General features: G+C 39.7%; 2 protein-coding genes across 5 annotated transcripts; one reads left to right on the top strand and one right to left on the bottom strand.

The window, feature by feature from the left end:
- Positions 1–734: 734 nt before the first annotated feature.
- LOC110003558 (P2Y purinoceptor 14-like) lies at positions 735–12,532 on the bottom strand. Of its 4 annotated transcripts, none has more exons than XM_065960689.1 (6): positions 12,264–12,532; positions 8,209–9,598; positions 6,684–7,176; positions 5,866–6,028; positions 5,527–5,786; positions 735–4,245 (listed from the first exon to the last, which is right to left on the bottom strand). In XM_065960689.1, exons 4-6 carry the CDS (start codon positions 6,001–6,003, stop codon positions 3,639–3,641), a joined length of 1,005 nt encoding a protein of 334 aa, XP_065816761.1. In that variant the 5' UTR covers positions 6,004–6,028; positions 6,684–7,176; positions 8,209–9,598; positions 12,264–12,532; the 3' UTR covers positions 735–3,638. The 4 variants fall into 4 exon arrangements, with proteins under 4 accessions (XP_065816761.1, XP_065816763.1, XP_065816762.1 ...); XM_065960691.1 differs by lacking the exon at positions 12,264–12,532 and adding an exon at positions 11,155–12,253; XM_065960690.1 differs by lacking the exon at positions 6,684–7,176 and having other exon boundaries at positions 12,264–12,528.
- Positions 12,533–13,682: 1,150 nt separating this feature from the next.
- Positions 13,683–16,424, top strand: LOC136180522 (P2Y purinoceptor 14-like). Its single transcript, XM_065960555.1, has 3 exons — positions 13,683–14,189; positions 14,269–14,528; positions 15,830–16,424. The coding sequence occupies exons 1-3, from the start codon at positions 14,052–14,054 to the stop codon at positions 16,422–16,424; spliced, it is 993 nt and encodes a 330-aa protein (XP_065816627.1). The 5' UTR covers positions 13,683–14,051.
- The last annotated feature ends 2,981 nt before the right edge of the window (positions 16,425–19,405 follow it).

Below are 19,405 nucleotides of genomic sequence, written 5' to 3'. Positions count from 1 at the left end.
CAGAGTTTTGGATGACTGAAAACCCAAAGTTCTGAAAACAGTTACCAGAAAACAAACTTTTGAAAACTGCACCATCTCCATCGTCACGTAAAATGGCAACACACTGTTCCTCTGAAAACTGAGACTTTTAGGTATAACAATATATCATCTGTATAACAATACAAATGTTTGTGTTTGATGAGTGTGTGCTTTTAATGCTTTTGCAAAACTGTTTCTAAAACTTGAATGCCAATGAAGCAGTGAATTGAATTGAATACAAAGGCATGTTTTGCTGTCCTCTGGAGGTCACACACTGTAACTTATTTGTGTGTGTGTGTGTGTGTGTGTGTGTGTGTGTATAACCAGGTCAGTGTGTGGGTGCAGCTCTTCTTTGTATCTCATCAGTCTCTTCTGATGGAAGTAAATCACAGAGTCCCTCAGACACACAAACTGAGCACTGCAGGTAATTCATTTAGACGGCTGTTAAAAAATGGCAAGCATTAAGTCATAGAAGATTTAAGACACATCATAGTTGGTCATACTTATCCATGTAAGTCATGATTCTTGTCATCAGAGGACTCATCCGAGTCATGATAGAAAGGAAGAGTGGCCAGAATGTCAGTTACTTCAGTCTCAACATCAACGAGCTGTAAGTAGAATGTGTCCTCGACAGTAAACAGAATTTTTCCATTACACAAGAAAAAAAACAACGCGGAAGAGGCGGATGAAGCAACAGACTCCACTGCATTACGCAATAATAATAACAAGTACCTTTATTTATTGAGTACCTCTCTAAAACAAGTTACAAAGTCTTTACAAATGTAAAAATAGGCAGGTCAAAGATTTAAAATCAAGGCAAAGATTAAGAGCAAACACTTTAAGACATAAAATCCATTCAATTGATATGTAGCTGGAAGAAAAGGCCATGGAGAGCTTTAAAAGTAATGACAGGGAGTTGGTGTTTCAGTTTCAGTTTAGTTTATTTAAATCAGAGACTATGAACAAAAAAAACATTCGTCTCAGAAGAGAAGAGATGCTTTGTACCAGATATAGCTAACTAGCTAATTTCCATCTGATGATGATGTGTGTAGAGATGCTGAAACAGGAGTGATGTGGTCATGCTTTCTGGTTCTGGTTAAAAGCCTGGCAGCTGAGTACCAACTGGAGCCTATCTATACATTTTAGGTTCAGGCAGGTTAAAAATCTGTTACGATAGTCGAGATGTAATGAGACAATTTGCCTTTATTTCAATGCTATGTGTAGTGAGGTGTCTGAAATATCTGGGACATAGGTTAACTTCTCTCAGGGTGTGGAGACCACATCTGGAAAGTGTTTGTATCTGAGACCTGTGTGTTGCCCCTTGATTTAACGAGATACATAAATCTAAGACAGAATACTCCACAGTTGGATGTATGCATTTGGACCCTGTGTTGGAGAGTTACCAAATATGGAAGTATGGAGGGATGCTGTTCTGAGCCCCCAGAAAAAGGGAGCAGATGTTCGCATGTGGGTGTGTAATTTCTGCATAAATATGACTGTTCTTGTAAGTTTGGGAGAGATCATTATTGGCTTCGTGACTCTCAAAGGCCGAACCAGGGGCCTGAACTGATGCTGTTCTTCTCTGTAAATAAACTAATTATTTTACAAGCAAGTCAGTGTCAACAAAGATTTCTTCATCATCTGCACATCATCAATGACTAAGAAACAACAGGTTCTACTCTAACTGATACAGTAACATGGAACATATACAGGAAATCTTTCTTACCGAAGGCCATAACTCTGTACAACAGCTCACCTCATGCGAGCAGAGAACTGTCATCATGATAATATCTGTCTCTTCTTACTGTAATCTGTTCTGCACATGTTAAATTTACAAATTATCCCTGCACTCAAGTTCACTTCATTTGTCTGTCTACTCACCGTTATATTGAATAGTTTCTGCTGATAACATGTCTACACTCCTGCACTTTAACTTATGTATCACTGATTGCACATCTCCGTATGTCAATACTGTCCATTTACAACTCTGTTTATGCACATTTACAACTACCTCCAGAAAAGTATGTTGTATTTAATCTTTTCTTAATCAAGACTAATAATGCTAAGTTAAATCCTGGTTGTATATATTCTCATTCTAAGTTTTGATATTTTTAGTGCTTATTTACTTTGTATTTAATATTATATTGTGTTTAAATTTGCTAATATTGTGTTTTTTGCTAATATTGTGTGTTTGGACAACCTCCTGCTGTAATGCCACAATTTCCCAGTTTGGGATCAATGAAGTAATTCTATTCTGAGGCGTTACAGTAAGTCACAATCATGTTAATTCACTGCCTTCAAATGGTCCAATGATAAAACAACACCCTCTGCTCTTGTCTTCATAAATTCTTTTTGCACAGATGACTAACTTCAGTGTGTTTATATATTCATGACATTACATCACCCTCTGGTGGTCACAGTGTGTTGTTATATTGCAATCTTTTAAAAACTTTTACAGGAAGTGTCAGTGTTTGTTGTGCCTACCTATGAACTAGGTACAGTTGATCCTTTTTTTATTTACTGATGTGTTTCCTTTATTTCTGTAAAGCTACATAATATGACCTCCAAGGGCATTGAAATACTTCTTGGAATTCAAGTCAATTCACTGCAACATTTGTTTTCAAAAGCATGAGAGGAGATCTACTATTCTCACTTTCACCATGAATTATGCTGCATTCATGTGGTGTCGGACACATCAGAAAAACAAGCTTCCGAGTTGTAAAATGCACCTGAACACCTGCTGAAGTCGGAACAACAACTCGGAAAGTAATGAGGTGCCTGACTTCCCGACATGACGTCATCATCGTCATGAAGGGCAAAATATGTTTCGTTAATGTTAACATACTTTTTGTTAATTCAAGTATTGCACATCAACTTTTTGCTCAAATATAACTTAACAGTAACATTTCAATGATCATTTTCTTGGCATCGACCCTTTTTTTGTTCTGTTATCACTTTCTGAACTGAAATCACGTGAACACAGTGAAGTCGGATGAACGACTTCCCAACTTGGACAACCCGAGCAGCACCTGAATGCAGCATTATGTCCATGTGGGACACTTTGACGACGTTAAGTATGGACGTCCAACATCATAACACTAAATATATGTATTTAAATATGGATCAGCAAAATATACATCTCCTTTAAAAGCACACAATCATCAAACACTATACACATTTGAATTGTTATACAGATGATATATCATTATACCTTTTCAATAAAACCAATACATTAAACTAAAAGGAATTTGATTTGGTGTTTTAGTGAAAAACAATTGGTGCAAAACAAGTAGCTCCAAGTCACAAGATTATAAAAGCGGTAGGCACTCAAGAATCTGGCTGAGGTGGAGCTGGGTGTTTCTGGATTTGGCTTGGAAGGAAGGATACCGGCTGGTGTTCCTTTATTATGTCCTGAGGACTGCAGTGGAGTTGCAACGAGCAGCACGACCTGCAGACAAAAATACCATCCCGTAACATGGTCTGAACACATTAAAACCTATACTGAAAGAAAATGTTAAATTTACTGATGTCAGTTAACACAATGTCTGTTCAACAACACAACAACCTCTCTGTCATATTTTTGCTGGTTAAAGAGCATCCAACTTTTGTTGCTCCTCCTTTTAGCCAGCCCTCTGTGTACGTCCCCAAACACTTCTCCTCAGCTGGGCCCTGTAGGATTTACAGAAGATGAAATAGATGAGCGGATCCAAGCAGACGTTGAAGATAGACACCATGACGCTCAGCTCCTTCAGGTAGAAGAAGGCCTGCCCCCATGAGCACTGCCTCCTCAGGAAAGCGTACGGCAGGCGGACCAGGTGGTACGGGACGAAGCAGACGCAGAAGACGCTGACCAGCACCAACATGTTCCTGCGGGACTTGGCGAGCTTCTTGGAGCCGGAGGACGCCTGCTGCCTCTGCTGTGCTGCTGACAGCCTGCGGGAGGTGCCGTGGTAGAAGAAGATGAGGGAGACGAACACGATGATGAAGGCGGCTGCAGTGAAGATAACGATGAAATTGTAGAAGGGGCTGAGCTTTTTACTGTGCAGAACATCACAGATCAATGTATTTGGAAGAGATGGCAGTGATGTATTGGTGAGGATAAACGACAGGGTGATGTAGGTGGTCATTATGGCCAAGAGGAGAACCCAGGTTACCGCAGAGATGATGTGGGCGGCTCCCACTGTCTGAAGGATGTGATTCCCTAAAGGATGGACGATCTTTAGATACCTGCAGAGAGAAGAGGCCGGTGTCAGTAGAATTCTCTTTATCAAAATTGTTGCCAGACACGATAATTACAAATAAATTATTTTCTATTACAAAAAAAGAAATATCGCGTTGCAGTGTGGTCTACAGCAGTCACCTCTGCATCCCTCTCTCTAGCCTTTGGGCCAGGCCTCCCAATAACATACATTTAAAGCAGTGAAGCTAAATAACTCTCTTCATTCATTTTATGTATTTTGATTTTACCAAGCAGCAACCTCTGGTTTTGAAAAAGTGAAGCCTGTGTGTAAGTACAAAAGTTTACAGTTCATCGAGTCTGGCTTGCTGCAAATGCCAAGAAATTCCCTTTAGGTCTCAAATTAAAATGTCCACTTTAAGCAGCATAAACTGTGTACCGGAAGTAAAACTACAGACTGTTAGTTGATGCATCTCGACACGTGCCCGTAAGAAGAATCTCCTTAACATTACATGGAAACCTGCAGCAGCTGCAAAAGAGTAATGTTAAATCCCATTTGGAACACGAAAAAAGAGAACTTCTGCCTTCAATGTAAAAACCTGCAAATTACCCAATGAAACCCACAGATCTCTTTTAGTGTCAGTTAAAAATCAAGATGTTGTCATCAAACCAACCAAAAAATGGGAGCATACTTTAATGAACATGAAGTGCACTGTCTTAAAAGCAGGGCACAAAATGTAACAGGATGTGTCTGATTGTCTTTTGCTAGAATCTGGGCACTAAAGAAGCTGCAAGAAGCAAAGAGGTTGTATCTTGATCTCTTGATTACATTTGGGGGTTTCAGGTACGTTGCTTACATTGCAGATTTAAGCCCTTAGTGAGTGTGGATGAGTGGTTAATTCAATGATATTGAACCAATCTGTCAGAGAATAATGATTCATTTCATATCCCTTTTCCCATTTCATATCACTACCAGAGATATAAAACCACTGCTATTGGCAGTGGCTGTTGTTTTAAAGCTCAGGTAGTGTCCCTCCTCTTGATCCAAAGCCAACAACTAGCTGATCTGTGGCACTGGCTTTGATGGCTTGCATTAGGGCTTGACCACAAACCTTCATGTACTTAAGGAGCCTGGTGGTGGAACTGCCTACAAAGACTCTGCAGCTGACCTCAACAGGGCAGAGCCTTCCTTTCCAGCCATCTTGCTCAGCGTCGGCTGCCAGCTCGGCAAGTGTTGTCCCTTACCTACAAATTCTCTACGTTCAGATATCTGTTTTTATAGAGATTCAAATAAAGGTGCTTCATGTCTTTTGCGTCCTGACAAGTCCTACCTGTTTGCTGCGATGTAACCCATGAACAGGATGCTGGCGTACATGTTCAGGTAGAAGGCTAAGACACCAAAGTTGCAGTAGACTCTGAACATGGTGACAGAGCGGCTGGAGAAGTGGCTGATTCTTAAGGGGAGGCTGAGGGTGATCAGGTAGTCTGCAGCTGCCAGGTTCTTCAGGTAGATGGTCACGCTGTTTGATGTCTGCTGCTGGGCGCTGCAGAAGTAAAACCTCAGGGTGAATCCGTTGAGGACTAAACCCACCTAAGGAGGGAAAGGACTATATTGTTTTCCCAACACAGCTCAGACATAGAAAGATGAAATCTGAATATTTGAGACTCACCAGAAACACCAGACTGTAGACCAGAATGAAGAAAATACGACCCGGCATGTCAATTTGTTCACAGTGACCATTTGTCTGGTTGTTTTCTGAGGACAGGTTGAGGGACGGGGTCATTCCAATTTCTCCAAAGTCTGTCATGTTTCGGGATGATCTCAGACAGATTCTGAAAATGGTGCAAACGTCATCAGACTGGGTACACAAGTTTGTTTAAGCAAATAGGAAAATGGCAGATCACATTTATCAGATGTAAAAACAGTCATTGCTTTAAACCGGTTATTCAAAACCTGACTCTCTGAAGAGGAACAGCTCCCTAAAAATAAACCTGAAATAATGATAATCTTGTATCCTGTATTGTGCTACAGATCTTCTCAGTCTGGAATGCAGCTGTGAGACTCACACTCTTAGTTCATTTTCAATGTCCATGTTTCATCTGTATTTTTTATTTTTGTGGATGCATCTGCAGAATAAACTCTCACAATGTGGCAAAAGGAAGACTTGATCACCTAGTTTGACACTTCAGACAAAGAGGAGCAATATGTGTTAGGATCATCAGACTACAAGTTTTAAAAAAAGACCCAACTGAGAAAAAAACATTTGCTGAATATTTATCTATTTAGTATTTGAAACAAAACCGAACATCCAAAACTGATATTTAGAAGAATGTGTAAGTATCTTTTAGAGATAAAACCTTAAATATGAATACAGAGTGTGTTTAAGAAGATGGAGACAGCAAAGAGGAAATAACACATTAATATAGATGTAACTTACAGTACAATAGGTGCAGCAGTAGTAATAGTTGTAACTGACGAATGAATTACCTGCAGTGATCAGTTTGTGTGTCCGAGGAACTCTGTGATCTACTTCCTTCAGAAGAGACTGATGAGATACAAAGGAGGAAGCGCTGCACCCACACACTGACGTGGTTATATATATATATATATACACACACAAAAACAAAAACATGCCTTTGTATTCAATTCAATTCACTGCTTCATTGGTATTTAAGTTTTTAGAAAATTGAATTGAATTGTGGGAATAAGTGCACGAGGGAGACTGGTCTATTCTGTCCATTTTTTACAGAATCAGTACAACATCCGGGTATTGTTGGCATACTGTGGATCTCGCATCTTGTTCACAAACTACATAATGCATTTTAGCCAAATGAGTACGAACTTCTAGTATAGCAAGCAGTTTTTGAAAACAGCCAGAGATTAAGTGCTCAAGGGGAGTGGAGACTGCTAGGCACAGGTGAGACACAACAGGTAATCACAGATGCCGCAGACACAGGAGGGAGGGAAGGAAGCAAGGGATCTGAAACGAGACAGTAAAACAGGAAACACAAGACATGAAACATGAGGATAACAAAAAAAAAGGAACTTTACTCTCCTGGAGACGTGCCATGTTGTTCATATTTACAAGTTAATGGTTTTAATAGAGATGTTTATCTTTTAGGGTTAGAAATTGAATTCTGAATTATTTCTCAGCATCGGGGTAACATCTTCCACATGTTGGCAACTGGTCTCCCTGAACTCAGACCTGCTGCTGCATCAACATGTAGTTAGAGTTCAGGTCTGTGCAATGTGTGGCCTTTTGTTTCTTTGAACATATGTTGAACTAAAACATCATCACTTTCTGAGCACAACCACAAGAACCACACATCTTTATTCTGAAACGAAAAACCTGCTGCAGCTGAAACTATTTATTAATAGTCTTTAGTCAGTGTATAGTTCAGTGTCAATGCATGCCCAGAGTTCAGTCTGATCTTGTTTTTCTGTGTCATGGTGTTCAGACAGCAGAATTGAGAGTCTGAGGGTTTTTAACAGATAACAATCACTTGGTTCAAGCCCCTTCATAAGTTTCTTCACAGACGTCAACAGACCATCACATTAACCGCAGGTTTTACATTTACAGAGTTAACTGTTTTATCATGAGAAATCTTTAGTCAAAATTTCTCAGCACTCATCACTCATACTGGGAAGTAAAGACCTCATGAGCACAGAAAAAGTCAGAACTGAGAACTTTTGCTTCAAGTGTAAAATGTTTAATAATTCCTGAAGTTGCATGAACTTTCTTATATTGTTTAATGATTAAACTTGGTCAGCTCTACTAAATGAAACATAAAGAGCTCCATCTGTAAAAACCAAACTGAATATTACAGCCCATGTGTATCATTGAAAATGTGAAAACAACTAAACTGAAGTTACAAAAACATCCCAATCGTAAAAAAACACAATCTCCTTTTCCTCTTATATCCAACTTCAGTGGTGACATACAATGTTTCTATGATGGATGTTTAACCGATGTCTAACATAAGGGTTGTAGAATAGTAAAGAAGCGAGTTACCTTCAGCGCTCACCTGTCCGCGAGTCAGTTTGAGTGTCTGTCTTCTTTCTCGATGCTCACTGCAGTAAGATCTGAAGAGAGGCAGAGGAAGGAAGAAGAGCTGCCCGACCACTATTGATGTCACAAATGTGCTAATTATGTACATCACTGTCACACACACAAAATAGGAAGTCACTCGCGACCGCTACAGTCTTGTGCACATACTTAAACGGCTGCATTAAGTTATCTGTTCTCCAGTATGCTCTACCCAACTCGTTGAACTACTGTTGTTTCTTAGTCATTGATGATGTGCAGATGATGAAGAAATCTCTGTTGACACTGACTTGCTTGTAAAATAATTAGTTTATTTACAGAGAAGAACAGCATCAGTTCAGGCCCCTGGTTCGGCCTTTGAGAGTCACGAAGCCAATAATGATCTCTCCCAAACTTACAAGAACAGTCATATTTATGCAGAAATTACACACCCACATGTGAACATCTGCTCCCTTTGTTCTGGGGGCTCAGAACAGCATCCCTCCATACTTCCATATTTGGTAACTCTCCAACACAGGGTCCAAATGCATACATCCAACTGTGGGGTTTTCTGTCTTAGATTTATGTATCTCGTTAAATCAAGGGGCAACACACAGGTCTCAGATACAAACACTTTCAATTATGAGGTTAATTGGCCTCATAAGAATCATATAATAACACACACAGAATACTTATGATATACCCTTCTGTCCATGCTTACCCTTAGCAATATAGTACATTTTGTGGAGTGCGAGAGCAAAAAACCCATCAGGCAGCTATCTTTCTTATTGTATCCATCAAACAATCTAGACAGGAAAACTCTCTCACGGTCCCTCTGCCCCAGGCAACCACATATAGTACTCCAAACCAATTAAAAAGCCAAAAAAAAACAAAGTCAGGCTGGTCGACCCATCGCACCTTCCAATGGACCTTTCCCTACCTGACACCACTTTCCCTAAGGACTGAGAAAGAAAGAAAACATCTGAGGTCCCAATATATGCATCTTATACAGTTCCAGAAAACTCCAATACTAAACCAAAGTAATATGTCTTACTAAAAATATCTAGAATAATCAGAATATTTATCAATAATACAAGTTACATTGTAATAAAAAAAATACAATACTATAAAAACATGCAGAAAACATATATGATATATAAACGTATATATCAAACTGTTGCTTTTTAGCAGCATCAGCTTCTACTGTAATAAACCTTCAATGATTTTTCAATCGAAACCCCCTCATCATGATGTCCTCATTCAGGGTCCGCTGTCTACTTCCATCCTCCATTTTCCTAAGTTTGGTTGTTCAAGTCCATTAGGCTGGAAGGATCTCTGGATAATCAGCCACCCTCACATTGGTCTCCAAAATATCATCCTGGGAAGAAAAATCAACAACCAGTATCTTACCAGTAACAAAAACATCAAAAATATATGCATTTTGTATCATACTTTCACATTATTCCACTACATGATTAACATATACATGATTAACATATTCCATTTCCCCCCTTTTATCCATGCACTACCTATTCAAAATAATAGTGAGTCAATGATGAAGTCAGATATTCAAAATGGATATTTCTCTACTAGCTCTTGTCCCATCTCTATGACCTCCTCGTCTTCACTTAGGTCATTACCACTCAGTAGCGGCATCTGAATGTTTTCTCCCGGCATCACAACTCATACCCATCTCAATATCATAGCCTTAGCAAAGGTCAACAACAGCGTACAAAGCATCACACACAGTGATAGAAGAGCAGCCACCAGAATCTGAACCACTATTGCAACCAAGCATTAGCAGACCATCCCGCTCCTTCTGATGGACAAAACGAATCCCTTATAAGTTTCAACGCATCTATGACACTAGTCATGTTGTCAGCAGCATCAGGGATCAAAGTGTAACAGGCGTCTCCAGTTAGATTCAAAGCTACACAGAGGCCATCTTGTTTGGCCAAAATGTAATCAAGAGCCATGTCATGTTTCAGCAACGTCAATCGATAACTCCTCTGAGTATTTGACAAATATTCAAAACCCCTTATGGTCTCATTTGCAAAACCTTGCAGGGTATATGTAATATTATCAATATGATCAGCTAAGTATGTAACACCATACCATGGAAACAATCCTATACCCCATTTCTCTCCCAAACTTATCCTCCAATGATAAGACTCCAAGTTGTGAAATTGTGCCAAATCTCGTTCTAGAGATCTTCGTAGAGTTAACCTCATCAGACCCTTGTCCCTTCTGAATAACAAAAACATCATACAGATGTTTCAACTGTGCCATATAACAACATCTAACCCAACCATAAGGTAAAAATGTCATGATTTGGTTTCTTATTTTTAGAGTTTAGATTTTCTTGTTGTTTTTAGTTCTCATTCTTCCCTGATGGTGTTGTTTCTGTGTTTTCTAGGTTAGTGTTTCATGTGTTATTTTGTAACTTCATATCCTAGAATTTCTTTATGTTCTAGTGTGTTTTGTTTCATTCTTGAGTTCTGTGTGTCTTTAGTGTTTCATGATTTAGTTTTTGTAGTTGTCCTCAGTGTTTCTTGCATTGCATTCCTGCCTCTGTGTGTTTCCCTCCATGTTGTTTGCCCTGATTGTGCTCACCTGTGTCTTGTTAGTCTCACCTGTGTCTGATTACCCCATGTGTCTATTTAGTCTCTTCCCCTCTGTGTCAGTTCATTGTCATTTGTAGTTATGTCAGATGTTAGTTTTCCTTGTGCTCCCAGTGATTCCTCGGGCCTGTGGATTTTCCTGGAGAGGCATCACAGCCCTCTGGAGTCTTTGACGACTCATACTCTCGGGAAGTAGACTCTGTCGTTTCTGGGACATGTTGTAAATCAATGTCACCAAATCGTCTTTCTTGCTCATGGACTGACAAGTCATCCCTGGCATCATCAAAAGTGTGATCAAAATCATCATGCATACCCACAGCATGGTCAATCCCTTCTTCCGGATCTTGACCTTGGAGGTCCTCATGAGCCTTGGCTGTTTCTGCAGCTTCTGTAGGCTCTCTTGAGCTTTCGACATCTCGGTTCTGTGATCGTGGAACCTCTTCTGTTGGCACTTTAACACAATGTGATAGATGATACCAGGTAGGAGACCCTTTAACCTGGACTGCAGTTCCCGTACTGCGGACTACTTCAAATGGTCCTTCGCGGCGTTGGTTAAACCACTTGATGTGATCCGTATACACACCTTTTGTCATGCTTCCAACACCAACCACCTCTGCTAATTTGCTCCGCACTGGTAGGGGCAGCCCCTTCTGTATCTTAGCTCTCAAAATTGATTGCTCCATTTGATTCAAATCCGGGTCATTTCCTGTGACATTTCTCCACACTTGATGAGCCCTTGACACACAAGATCTTGGGTTTTCCTGCGGACCCAATGATTCAATAAAAATATTATCAGGGTGTACGTTTGTTGGAAATGCATCTCTCAATGCTCTCCACATCCGACCTCTACTTGCAGCCAACAATTCCGGACCATACACCGCAGTTGCCACATATTTATTAAGGCCTGCCGCCTGCAGGATCTCCTCCATCGCTGGGACCCCAATGAGGCTAGCCAAGATTCTCTTAATGTCACCCATGGCAGGCTGTGTTCCCACCCCTGGCCAGGGTTATTTCTCCTCTTTGTTTTTCTACTCAAATTTGACTACTTCTTAAAGCCAACTTTCACTCCAGTATCTAATCTACACGTCTTACCGTTAAGAAGATACGGGTCCTGTCTTCATTAATCTTGCAGCTAACTGTTCTTGTTACTAATTCCGCTTATACTACTATTACCATTACTTTCAACTTATTCTCTTTTCACTATCTGTGTCTTATTTTCTTTTCTCTATTTTACTCCCCCCCTTTTATTTATTACTTTTTTTAACTCAATAAACCCCAATTTAGACGGAAAATCACTCCAAACATCAACACATCATTGCACTATAAGTTCTTTAACAGTGCAGCCAAAATAGCCAAAAGTAGACAGACGACATTGTCAACGGATCAGACCGGTCCCCAAGTGTGTGAAAAAGCAACAATCACCCTCGAGGTGATGGAGGAATGAACACGCTGAAGCTGTCGGCAGCTGCAGGAGGCCCCAACCGATCCTGTCCGCGACGCCAAATATTTGTAGTTTCCTTCAGTCGCTGATGATGTGCAGATGATGAAGAAAATCTCCGTTGACACTGACTTGCTTGCATAAAAATACATTTATTTACAAAGCAGTTCAGCATCACCAGGCTCGCCGGCCTAGGAGAGACATGAAGCCAATAATGATCTCTGCCGAACATACAAGGACAGTCGTATTTATGCACACACCCCACATGAGAACATCTGCTCCTCGTTCTGGGGGATCAAAACAGCATACAACAATTTCCATATATGGCAATTCTCTAACACAAAGCCTCAATGCAAACATTCAACTGGGGGGGGGCTCCTATACCGTTCTCAGATACAAAAACTTTCCAGATGTGGTGTTGCATAACCTTAAAGGAGCTGTACTGACCTCTGTCCTAGATATTTCAGACACCTCAACTGAAAACCCAAAGTTCTGAAAACAGTTACCAGAAAACAAACTTTTGAAAACTGCACCATCTCCATTGTCGTGTAACTGTTCCTCTGAAAACTGAGACTTTTCTGAGACTATTAGGTATAACAATACATCATCTGTATAACAATACAAATGTTTGTGTTTGATGAGTGTGTGCTTTTACTGCTTTTACAAAACTGTTTCTAAAAACTTAAATACCAATGAAGCAGTGAATTGAATTGACTACAAAGGCATGTTTTTGTTTTTGTGCGTGTGTGTATATATATAACCACTTCAGTGTGTGGGTGCAGCTCTTCCTCCTTTGTATCTCATCTGTCTCTTCTGAAGGAAGTAGATCACAGAGTTCCTCGGACACACAAACTGAGCACTGCAGGTAATTCATTCGTCAGTTACAACTATTACTACTGCTGCACCTATTGTACTGTAAGTTACATCTCAAGTCAGATACAGACTGTAAGGTATGCAAGATGCAGTACTTTTTTTATTTTATTACATGTCTGGCTTTTGTGAATGTCCTTTTCTTTAAAATAGTTGTTTAACATGATTTTTGTTTTAACATCCTCAGGATAAAACTCATACCTTTAGGCTGCATGTTTATGTTTAAAATGTAGGAACTTGATGAAAGATATCTGTGCGACAATAGTGCACCACTGTTATGCATGTAAATTAATGTGTTATTTCCTCTTTGCTGTCTCCATCTTCTTAAACACACTCTGTATTCATATTTAAGGTTTTATCTCTAAAAGATACTTACACATTCTTCTAAATATCAGTTTTGGATGTTCGGTTTTGTTTCAAATACTAAATAGATAAATATTCAGCAAATGTTTTTTTCTCAGTTTAGTCTTTTTTTAAAACTTGTAGTCTGATGATCATAACAGATATTGCTCCTCTTTGTCAGAAGTGTCAAACTAGGTGATCAAGTCTTCCTTTTGCCACATTGTGAGAGTTTATTCTGCAGATGCATCCACAAAAATAAAAAATACAGATGAAACATGGACATTGAAAATGAACTAAGAGTGTGAGTCTCACAGCTGCATTCCAGACTGAGAAGATCTGTAGCACAATACAGGATACAAGATTATCATTATTTCAGGTTTATTTTTAGGGAGCTGTTCCTCTTCAGAGAGTCAGGTTTTGAATAACCGGTTTAAAGCAATGACTGTTTTTACATCTGATAAATGTGATCTGCCATTTTCCTATTTGCTTAAACAAACTTGTGTACCCAGTCTGATGACGTTTGCACCATTTTCAGAATCTGTCTGAGATCATCCCGAAACATGACAGACTTTGGAGAAATTGGAATGACCCCGTCCCTCAACCTGTCCTCAGAAAACAACCAGACAAATGGTCATTGTGAACAAATTGACATGCCGGGTCGTATTTTCTTCATTCTGGTCTACAGTCTGGTGTTTCTGGTGAGTCTCAAATATTCAGATTTCATCTTTCTATGTATGAGCTGTGTTGGGAAAACAATATAGTCCTTTCCCTCCTTAGATGGGTTTAGTCCTCAACGGATTCACCCTGAGGTTTTACTTCTGCAGCGCCCAGCAGCAGACATCAAACAGCGTGACCATCTACCTGAAGAACCTGGCAGCTGCAGACTACCTGATCACCCTCAGCCTCCCCTTAAGAATCAGCCACTTCTCCAGCCGCTCTGTCACCATGTTCAGAGTCTACTGCAACTTTGGTGTCTTAGCCTTCTACCTGAACATGTACGCCAGCATCCTGTTCATGAGTTACATCGCAGCAAACAGGTAGGACTTGTCAGGACGCAAAAGACATGAAGCACCTTTATTTGAATCTCTATAAAAACAGATATCTGAACGTAGAGAATTTGTAGGTAAGGGACAACACTTGCCGAGCTGGCAGCCGACGCTGAGCAAGATGGCTGGAAAGGAAGGCTCTGCCCTGTTGAGGTCAGCTGCAGAGTCTTTGTGGGCAGTTCCACCACCAGGCTCCTTAAGTACATGAAGGTTTATGGTCAAGCCCTAATGCAAGCCATCAAAGCCAGTGCCACAGATCAGCTAGTTGTTGGCTTTGGATCAAGAGGAGGGACACTACCTGAGCTTTAAAACAACAGCCACAGCCAATAGCAGTGGTTTCATATCTCTGGTAGTGATATGAAATGGGAAAAGGGATATGAAATGAATCATTATTCTCTGACAGATATATATATATATATATATATATAATATCATTGAATTAACCACTCATCCACACTCACTAAGGGCTTAAATCTGCAATGTAAGCAACGTACCTGAAACCCCCAAATGTAATCAAGAGATCAAGATACAACCTCTTTGCTTCTTGCAGCTTCTTTAGTGCCCAGATTCTAGCAAAAGACAATCAGACACATCCTGTTACATTTTGTGCCCTGCTTTTAAGACAGTGCACTTCATGTTCATTCAAGTATGCTCCCATTGTTTTGTTGGTTTGATGACAATATCTTGATTTTTAACTGACGCTAAAAGAGATCTGTGGGTTTCATTGGGTAATTTGCAGGTTTTTACATTGAAGGCAGAAGTTCTCTTTTTTCGTGTTCCAAATGAGATTTAACATTACTCTTTTGCAGCTGCTGCAGGTTTCCATGTAATGTTAAGGAGATTCTTCTTACGGGCACGTGTCGAGAATATGCATCAACTAACAGTCTGTAGTTTTACTTCCGGTACACAGTTTATGCTGCTTAAAGTGGACATTTTAATTTGAGACCTAAAGGGAATTTCTTGGCATTTGCAGCAAGCCAGACTCGATGAACTGCAAACTTTTGTACTTACACACAGGCTTCACTTTTTCAAAACCAGAGGTTGCTGCTTGGTAAAATCAAAATACATAAAAATGAATGAAGAGAGTTATTTAGCTTCACTGCTTTAAATGTATGTTATTGGGAGGCCTGGCCCAAAGGCTAGAGAGAGGGATGCAGAGGTGACTGCTGTAGACCACACTGCAACGCGATATTTCTTTTTTTGTAATAGAAAATAATTTATTTGTAATTATCGTGTCTGGCAACAATTTTGATAAAGAGAATTCTACTGACACCGGCCTCTTCTCTCTGCAGGTATCTAAAGATCGTCCATCCTTTAGGGAATCACATCCTTCTGACAGTGCAAGCCGCCCACATCATCTCTGCGGTAACCTGGGTTCTCCTCTTGGCCATAACGACCACCTACATCACCCTGTCGTTTATCCTCACCAATACATCACTGCCATCTCTTCCAAATACATTGATCTGTGATGTTCTGCACAGTAAAAAGCTCAGCCCCTTCTACAATTTCATCGTTATCTTCACTGCAGCCGCCTTCATCATCGTGTTCGTCTCCCTCATCTTCTTCTACCACGGCACCTCCCGCAGGCTGTCAGCAGCACAGCAGAGACAGCAAGCGGCCTCCGGCTCCAAGAAGCTCGCCAAGTCCCGCAGGAACATGTTGGTGCTGGTCAGCGTCTTCTGCGTCTGCTTCGTCCCGTACCACCTGGTCCTCCTGCTGTACAATTTCCTGTGGTTACAGTGCTCATGGGGGCAGGCCTTGTCCTACCTGAAGGAGCTGACCATCATGGTGTCCATTCTCAACGTCTGCTTGGACCCGCTCATCTATTTCATCTTCTGTAAATCCTACAGGGCCCAGCTGAGGAGAAGTGCACACAGGGCTGGCTAAAAGAAGGAGCAACAAGTATGAAACTCAAATACATTATTGTTAAAAACTCAAAAACAGTTAAGTATTAGTGTTAGTTGCAGTTCAGGTCCTTATGTCTCAAATGCATGCTTTTAGTTTAATGTATTGGTTTTATTGAAAAGGTATAATGATATATCATCTGTATAACAATTCAAATGTGTATAGTGTTTGATGATTGTGTGCTTTTAAAGGAGATGTATATTTTGCTGATCCATATTTAAATACATATATTTAGTGTTATGATGTTGGACGTCCATACTTAACGTCGTCAAAGTGTCCCACATGGACATAATGCTGCATTCAGGTGCTGCTCGGGTTGTCCAAGTTGGGAAGTCGTTCATCCGACTTCACTGTGTTCACGTGATTTCAGTTCAGAAAGTGATAACAGAACAAAAAAAGGGTTGATGCCAAGAAAATGATCATTGAAATGTTACTGTTAAGTTATATTTGAGCAAAAAGTTGATGTGCAATACTTGAATTAACAAAAAGTATGTTAACATTAACGAAAGATATTTTGCCCTTCATGACGATGATGACGTCATGTCGGGAAGTCAGGCACCTCATTCCTTTCCGAGTTGTTGTTTTTTCCGACTTGAGCAGGTGTTCAGGTGCATTTTACAACTCGGAAGCTTGTTTTTCTGATGTGTCCGACAGCACATTACTTATTTATAGCATTTATTTATATTTATAGCATCCCATTAATCCAGCCATCCAGATATACCTAATAATTCACTTTTTTTGTCTACATCTGTAAATTTTGTAATTACTGTACATAGCACAGACTCTTGCACTTTCTGCTTATTTGCACTTCTGGTGAGATGCCAAACCTCATTTCGTTACTCTATACTTGTATATGTGTAATGACAATAAAGTTGAATCTCATCATCTCCCATGAATGCAGCATAATTCATGGTGAAAGTGAGAATAGTAGATCTCCTCTCATGCTTTTGAAAACAAATGTTGCAGTGAATTGACCTGAATTCCAAGAAGTGTTTCAATGCCCTTGGAGGTCATATTATGTAGCTTTACAGAAATAAAGGAAACACATCAGTAAATAAAAAAAGGATCAACTGTACCTAGTTCATAGGTAGGCACAACAAACACTGACACTTCCTGTAAAAGTTTTTAAAAGATTGCAATATAACAACACACTGTGACCACCAGAGGGTGATGTAATGTCATGAATATATAAACACACTGAAGTTAGTCATCTGTGCAAAAAGAATTTATGAAGACAAGAGCAGAGGGTGTTGTTTTATCATTGGACCATTTGAAGGCAGTGAATTAACATGATTGTGACTTACTGTAACGCCTCAGAATAGAATTACTTCATTGATCCCAAACTGGGAAATTGTGGCATTACAGCAGGAGGTTGTCCAAACACACAATATTAGCAAAAAACACAATATTAGCAAATTTAAACACAATATAATATTAAATACAAAGTAAATAAGCACTAAAAATATCAAAACTTAGAATGAGAATATATACAACCAGGATTTAACTTAGCATTATTAGTCTTGATTAAGAAAAAATTAAATACAACATACTTTTCTGGAGGTAGTTGTAAATGTGCATAAACAGAGTTGTAAATGGACAGTATTGACATACGGAGATGTGCAATCAGTGATACATAAGTTAAAGTGCAGGAGTGTAGACATGTTATCAGCAGAAACTATTCAATATAACGGCGAGTAGACAGACAAATGAAGTGAACTTGAGTGCAGGGATAATTTGTAAATTTAACATGTGCAGAACAGATTACAGTAAGAAGAGACAGATATTATCATGATGACAGTTCTCTGCTCGCATGAGGTGAGCTGTTGTACAGAGTTATGGCCTTCGGTAAGAAAGATTTCCTGTATATGTTCCATGTTACTGTATCAGTTAGAGTAGAACCCCTTGAAGGTAAACTTCCTCAATAAGATGCAAATAATAAAGATGTTCCTGTAACTCAATTCAATATCTCTGGCAACATTCTTCCTTTCGTTAAATGGAACAGCCTTTTGTGTGTGTGTGTGTGTGTGTGTGTGTAGACAGCTCTCTACAATGTTTTGAATTTGGACTGCAGTACCCAATTTAAACACTAGCTGTCAGAGTTACATATTGCTTCTTTTATATTGACATAATGCTGATATTGGTTGATTGTGAAGGGGACTTTTTGAAAATCTGAAAAGCTATTATTAATGTAATGTATGTTGCAGCTTTCAGCAAGCTATTTTGACTGGTGACCTTGTCTGTTTGTCATAACTATCTGAATATGTGTGTACTTATGTACCTATCTAACAGTGCATCTCTAACTGAGATGCTATTACACTCTTTACATTATCTATGTGTGTATGTGTATACTTACGTACCAAGCTTACTGGGGACTTTGGTGTAATTATATATTCACCAAACGGGGACAAGGCGAAAAGAAGGGACATTTTTTTTGAAGTCCCCTCTTCAAGATTTGAGATTCAAAAAGCTTGTGGCAGACAATGACCTTTGGTTAGAGGCTCAAACAGCATAAAAACCATCACACCAATTAGACTCACAATAACTTAAACGTTCCATAAATAGTTAAAAGCAATTCAAAAGAAAGGCTCCACAGGTAGAGTACAAAAGGAAAGGTTCTGTCACAGTACCTGCTCCATGACTTCAGTTTGCATGAGGTTTGCTCACCTGCATTGCATCTTTAATCAACACACCTGCCTGCAATCAACTTGACCTACAAGAGCCCTGCACCAACAGTCAGTCGTTGTGCCATTCATGGCTTGTTAAGTCACACGCCCAGCTCCAGTTTAGCCTTGTTAAATACCTTAAGACTTTGTTTTGTTGCAGGACCTTCTTCTTCCAATTCTGCATCACTGACAACAAAGCCTGCCAGCCAGTTACCTCCAGCTCACTGCCTCACCCCCGGCCCTGGACACCTCACTCCTGCACATTTCTAAATAAAGTAATTTTTGACACCTTACCTGTTG

This window comes from Labrus bergylta, chromosome 11 (assembly GCF_963930695.1).
Source record: "Labrus bergylta chromosome 11, fLabBer1.1, whole genome shotgun sequence".
In the NCBI taxonomy this organism is placed as follows: domain Eukaryota; kingdom Metazoa; phylum Chordata; class Actinopteri; order Labriformes; family Labridae; genus Labrus; species Labrus bergylta.
Note: the sequence above shows the minus strand (reverse complement) of the source record. Positions and strands in the feature narration are given on the sequence as shown.

Coding starts and splice junctions, on each gene's coding strand:
- LOC110003558 (XM_065960689.1), bottom strand. CDS start 6,003: ATGACAGACTTTGGAGAAATTGGAATGACCCCGTCCCTCAACCTGTCC. Junction 5,787..5,865: donor TCTACAGTCTGGTGTTTCTG/GTGAGTCTCAAA, acceptor TTCCCTCCTTAG/GTGGGTTTAGTCCTCAACGG. Junction 4,246..5,526: donor GGTTACATCGCAGCAAACAG/GTAGGACTTGTC, acceptor TTCTCTCTGCAG/GTATCTAAAGATCGTCCATC.
- LOC136180522 (XM_065960555.1), top strand. CDS start 14,052: ATGACAGACTTTGGAGAAATTGGAATGACCCCGTCCCTCAACCTGTCC. Junction 14,190..14,268: donor TCTACAGTCTGGTGTTTCTG/GTGAGTCTCAAA, acceptor TTCCCTCCTTAG/ATGGGTTTAGTCCTCAACGG. Junction 14,529..15,829: donor AGTTACATCGCAGCAAACAG/GTAGGACTTGTC, acceptor TTCTCTCTGCAG/GTATCTAAAGATCGTCCATC.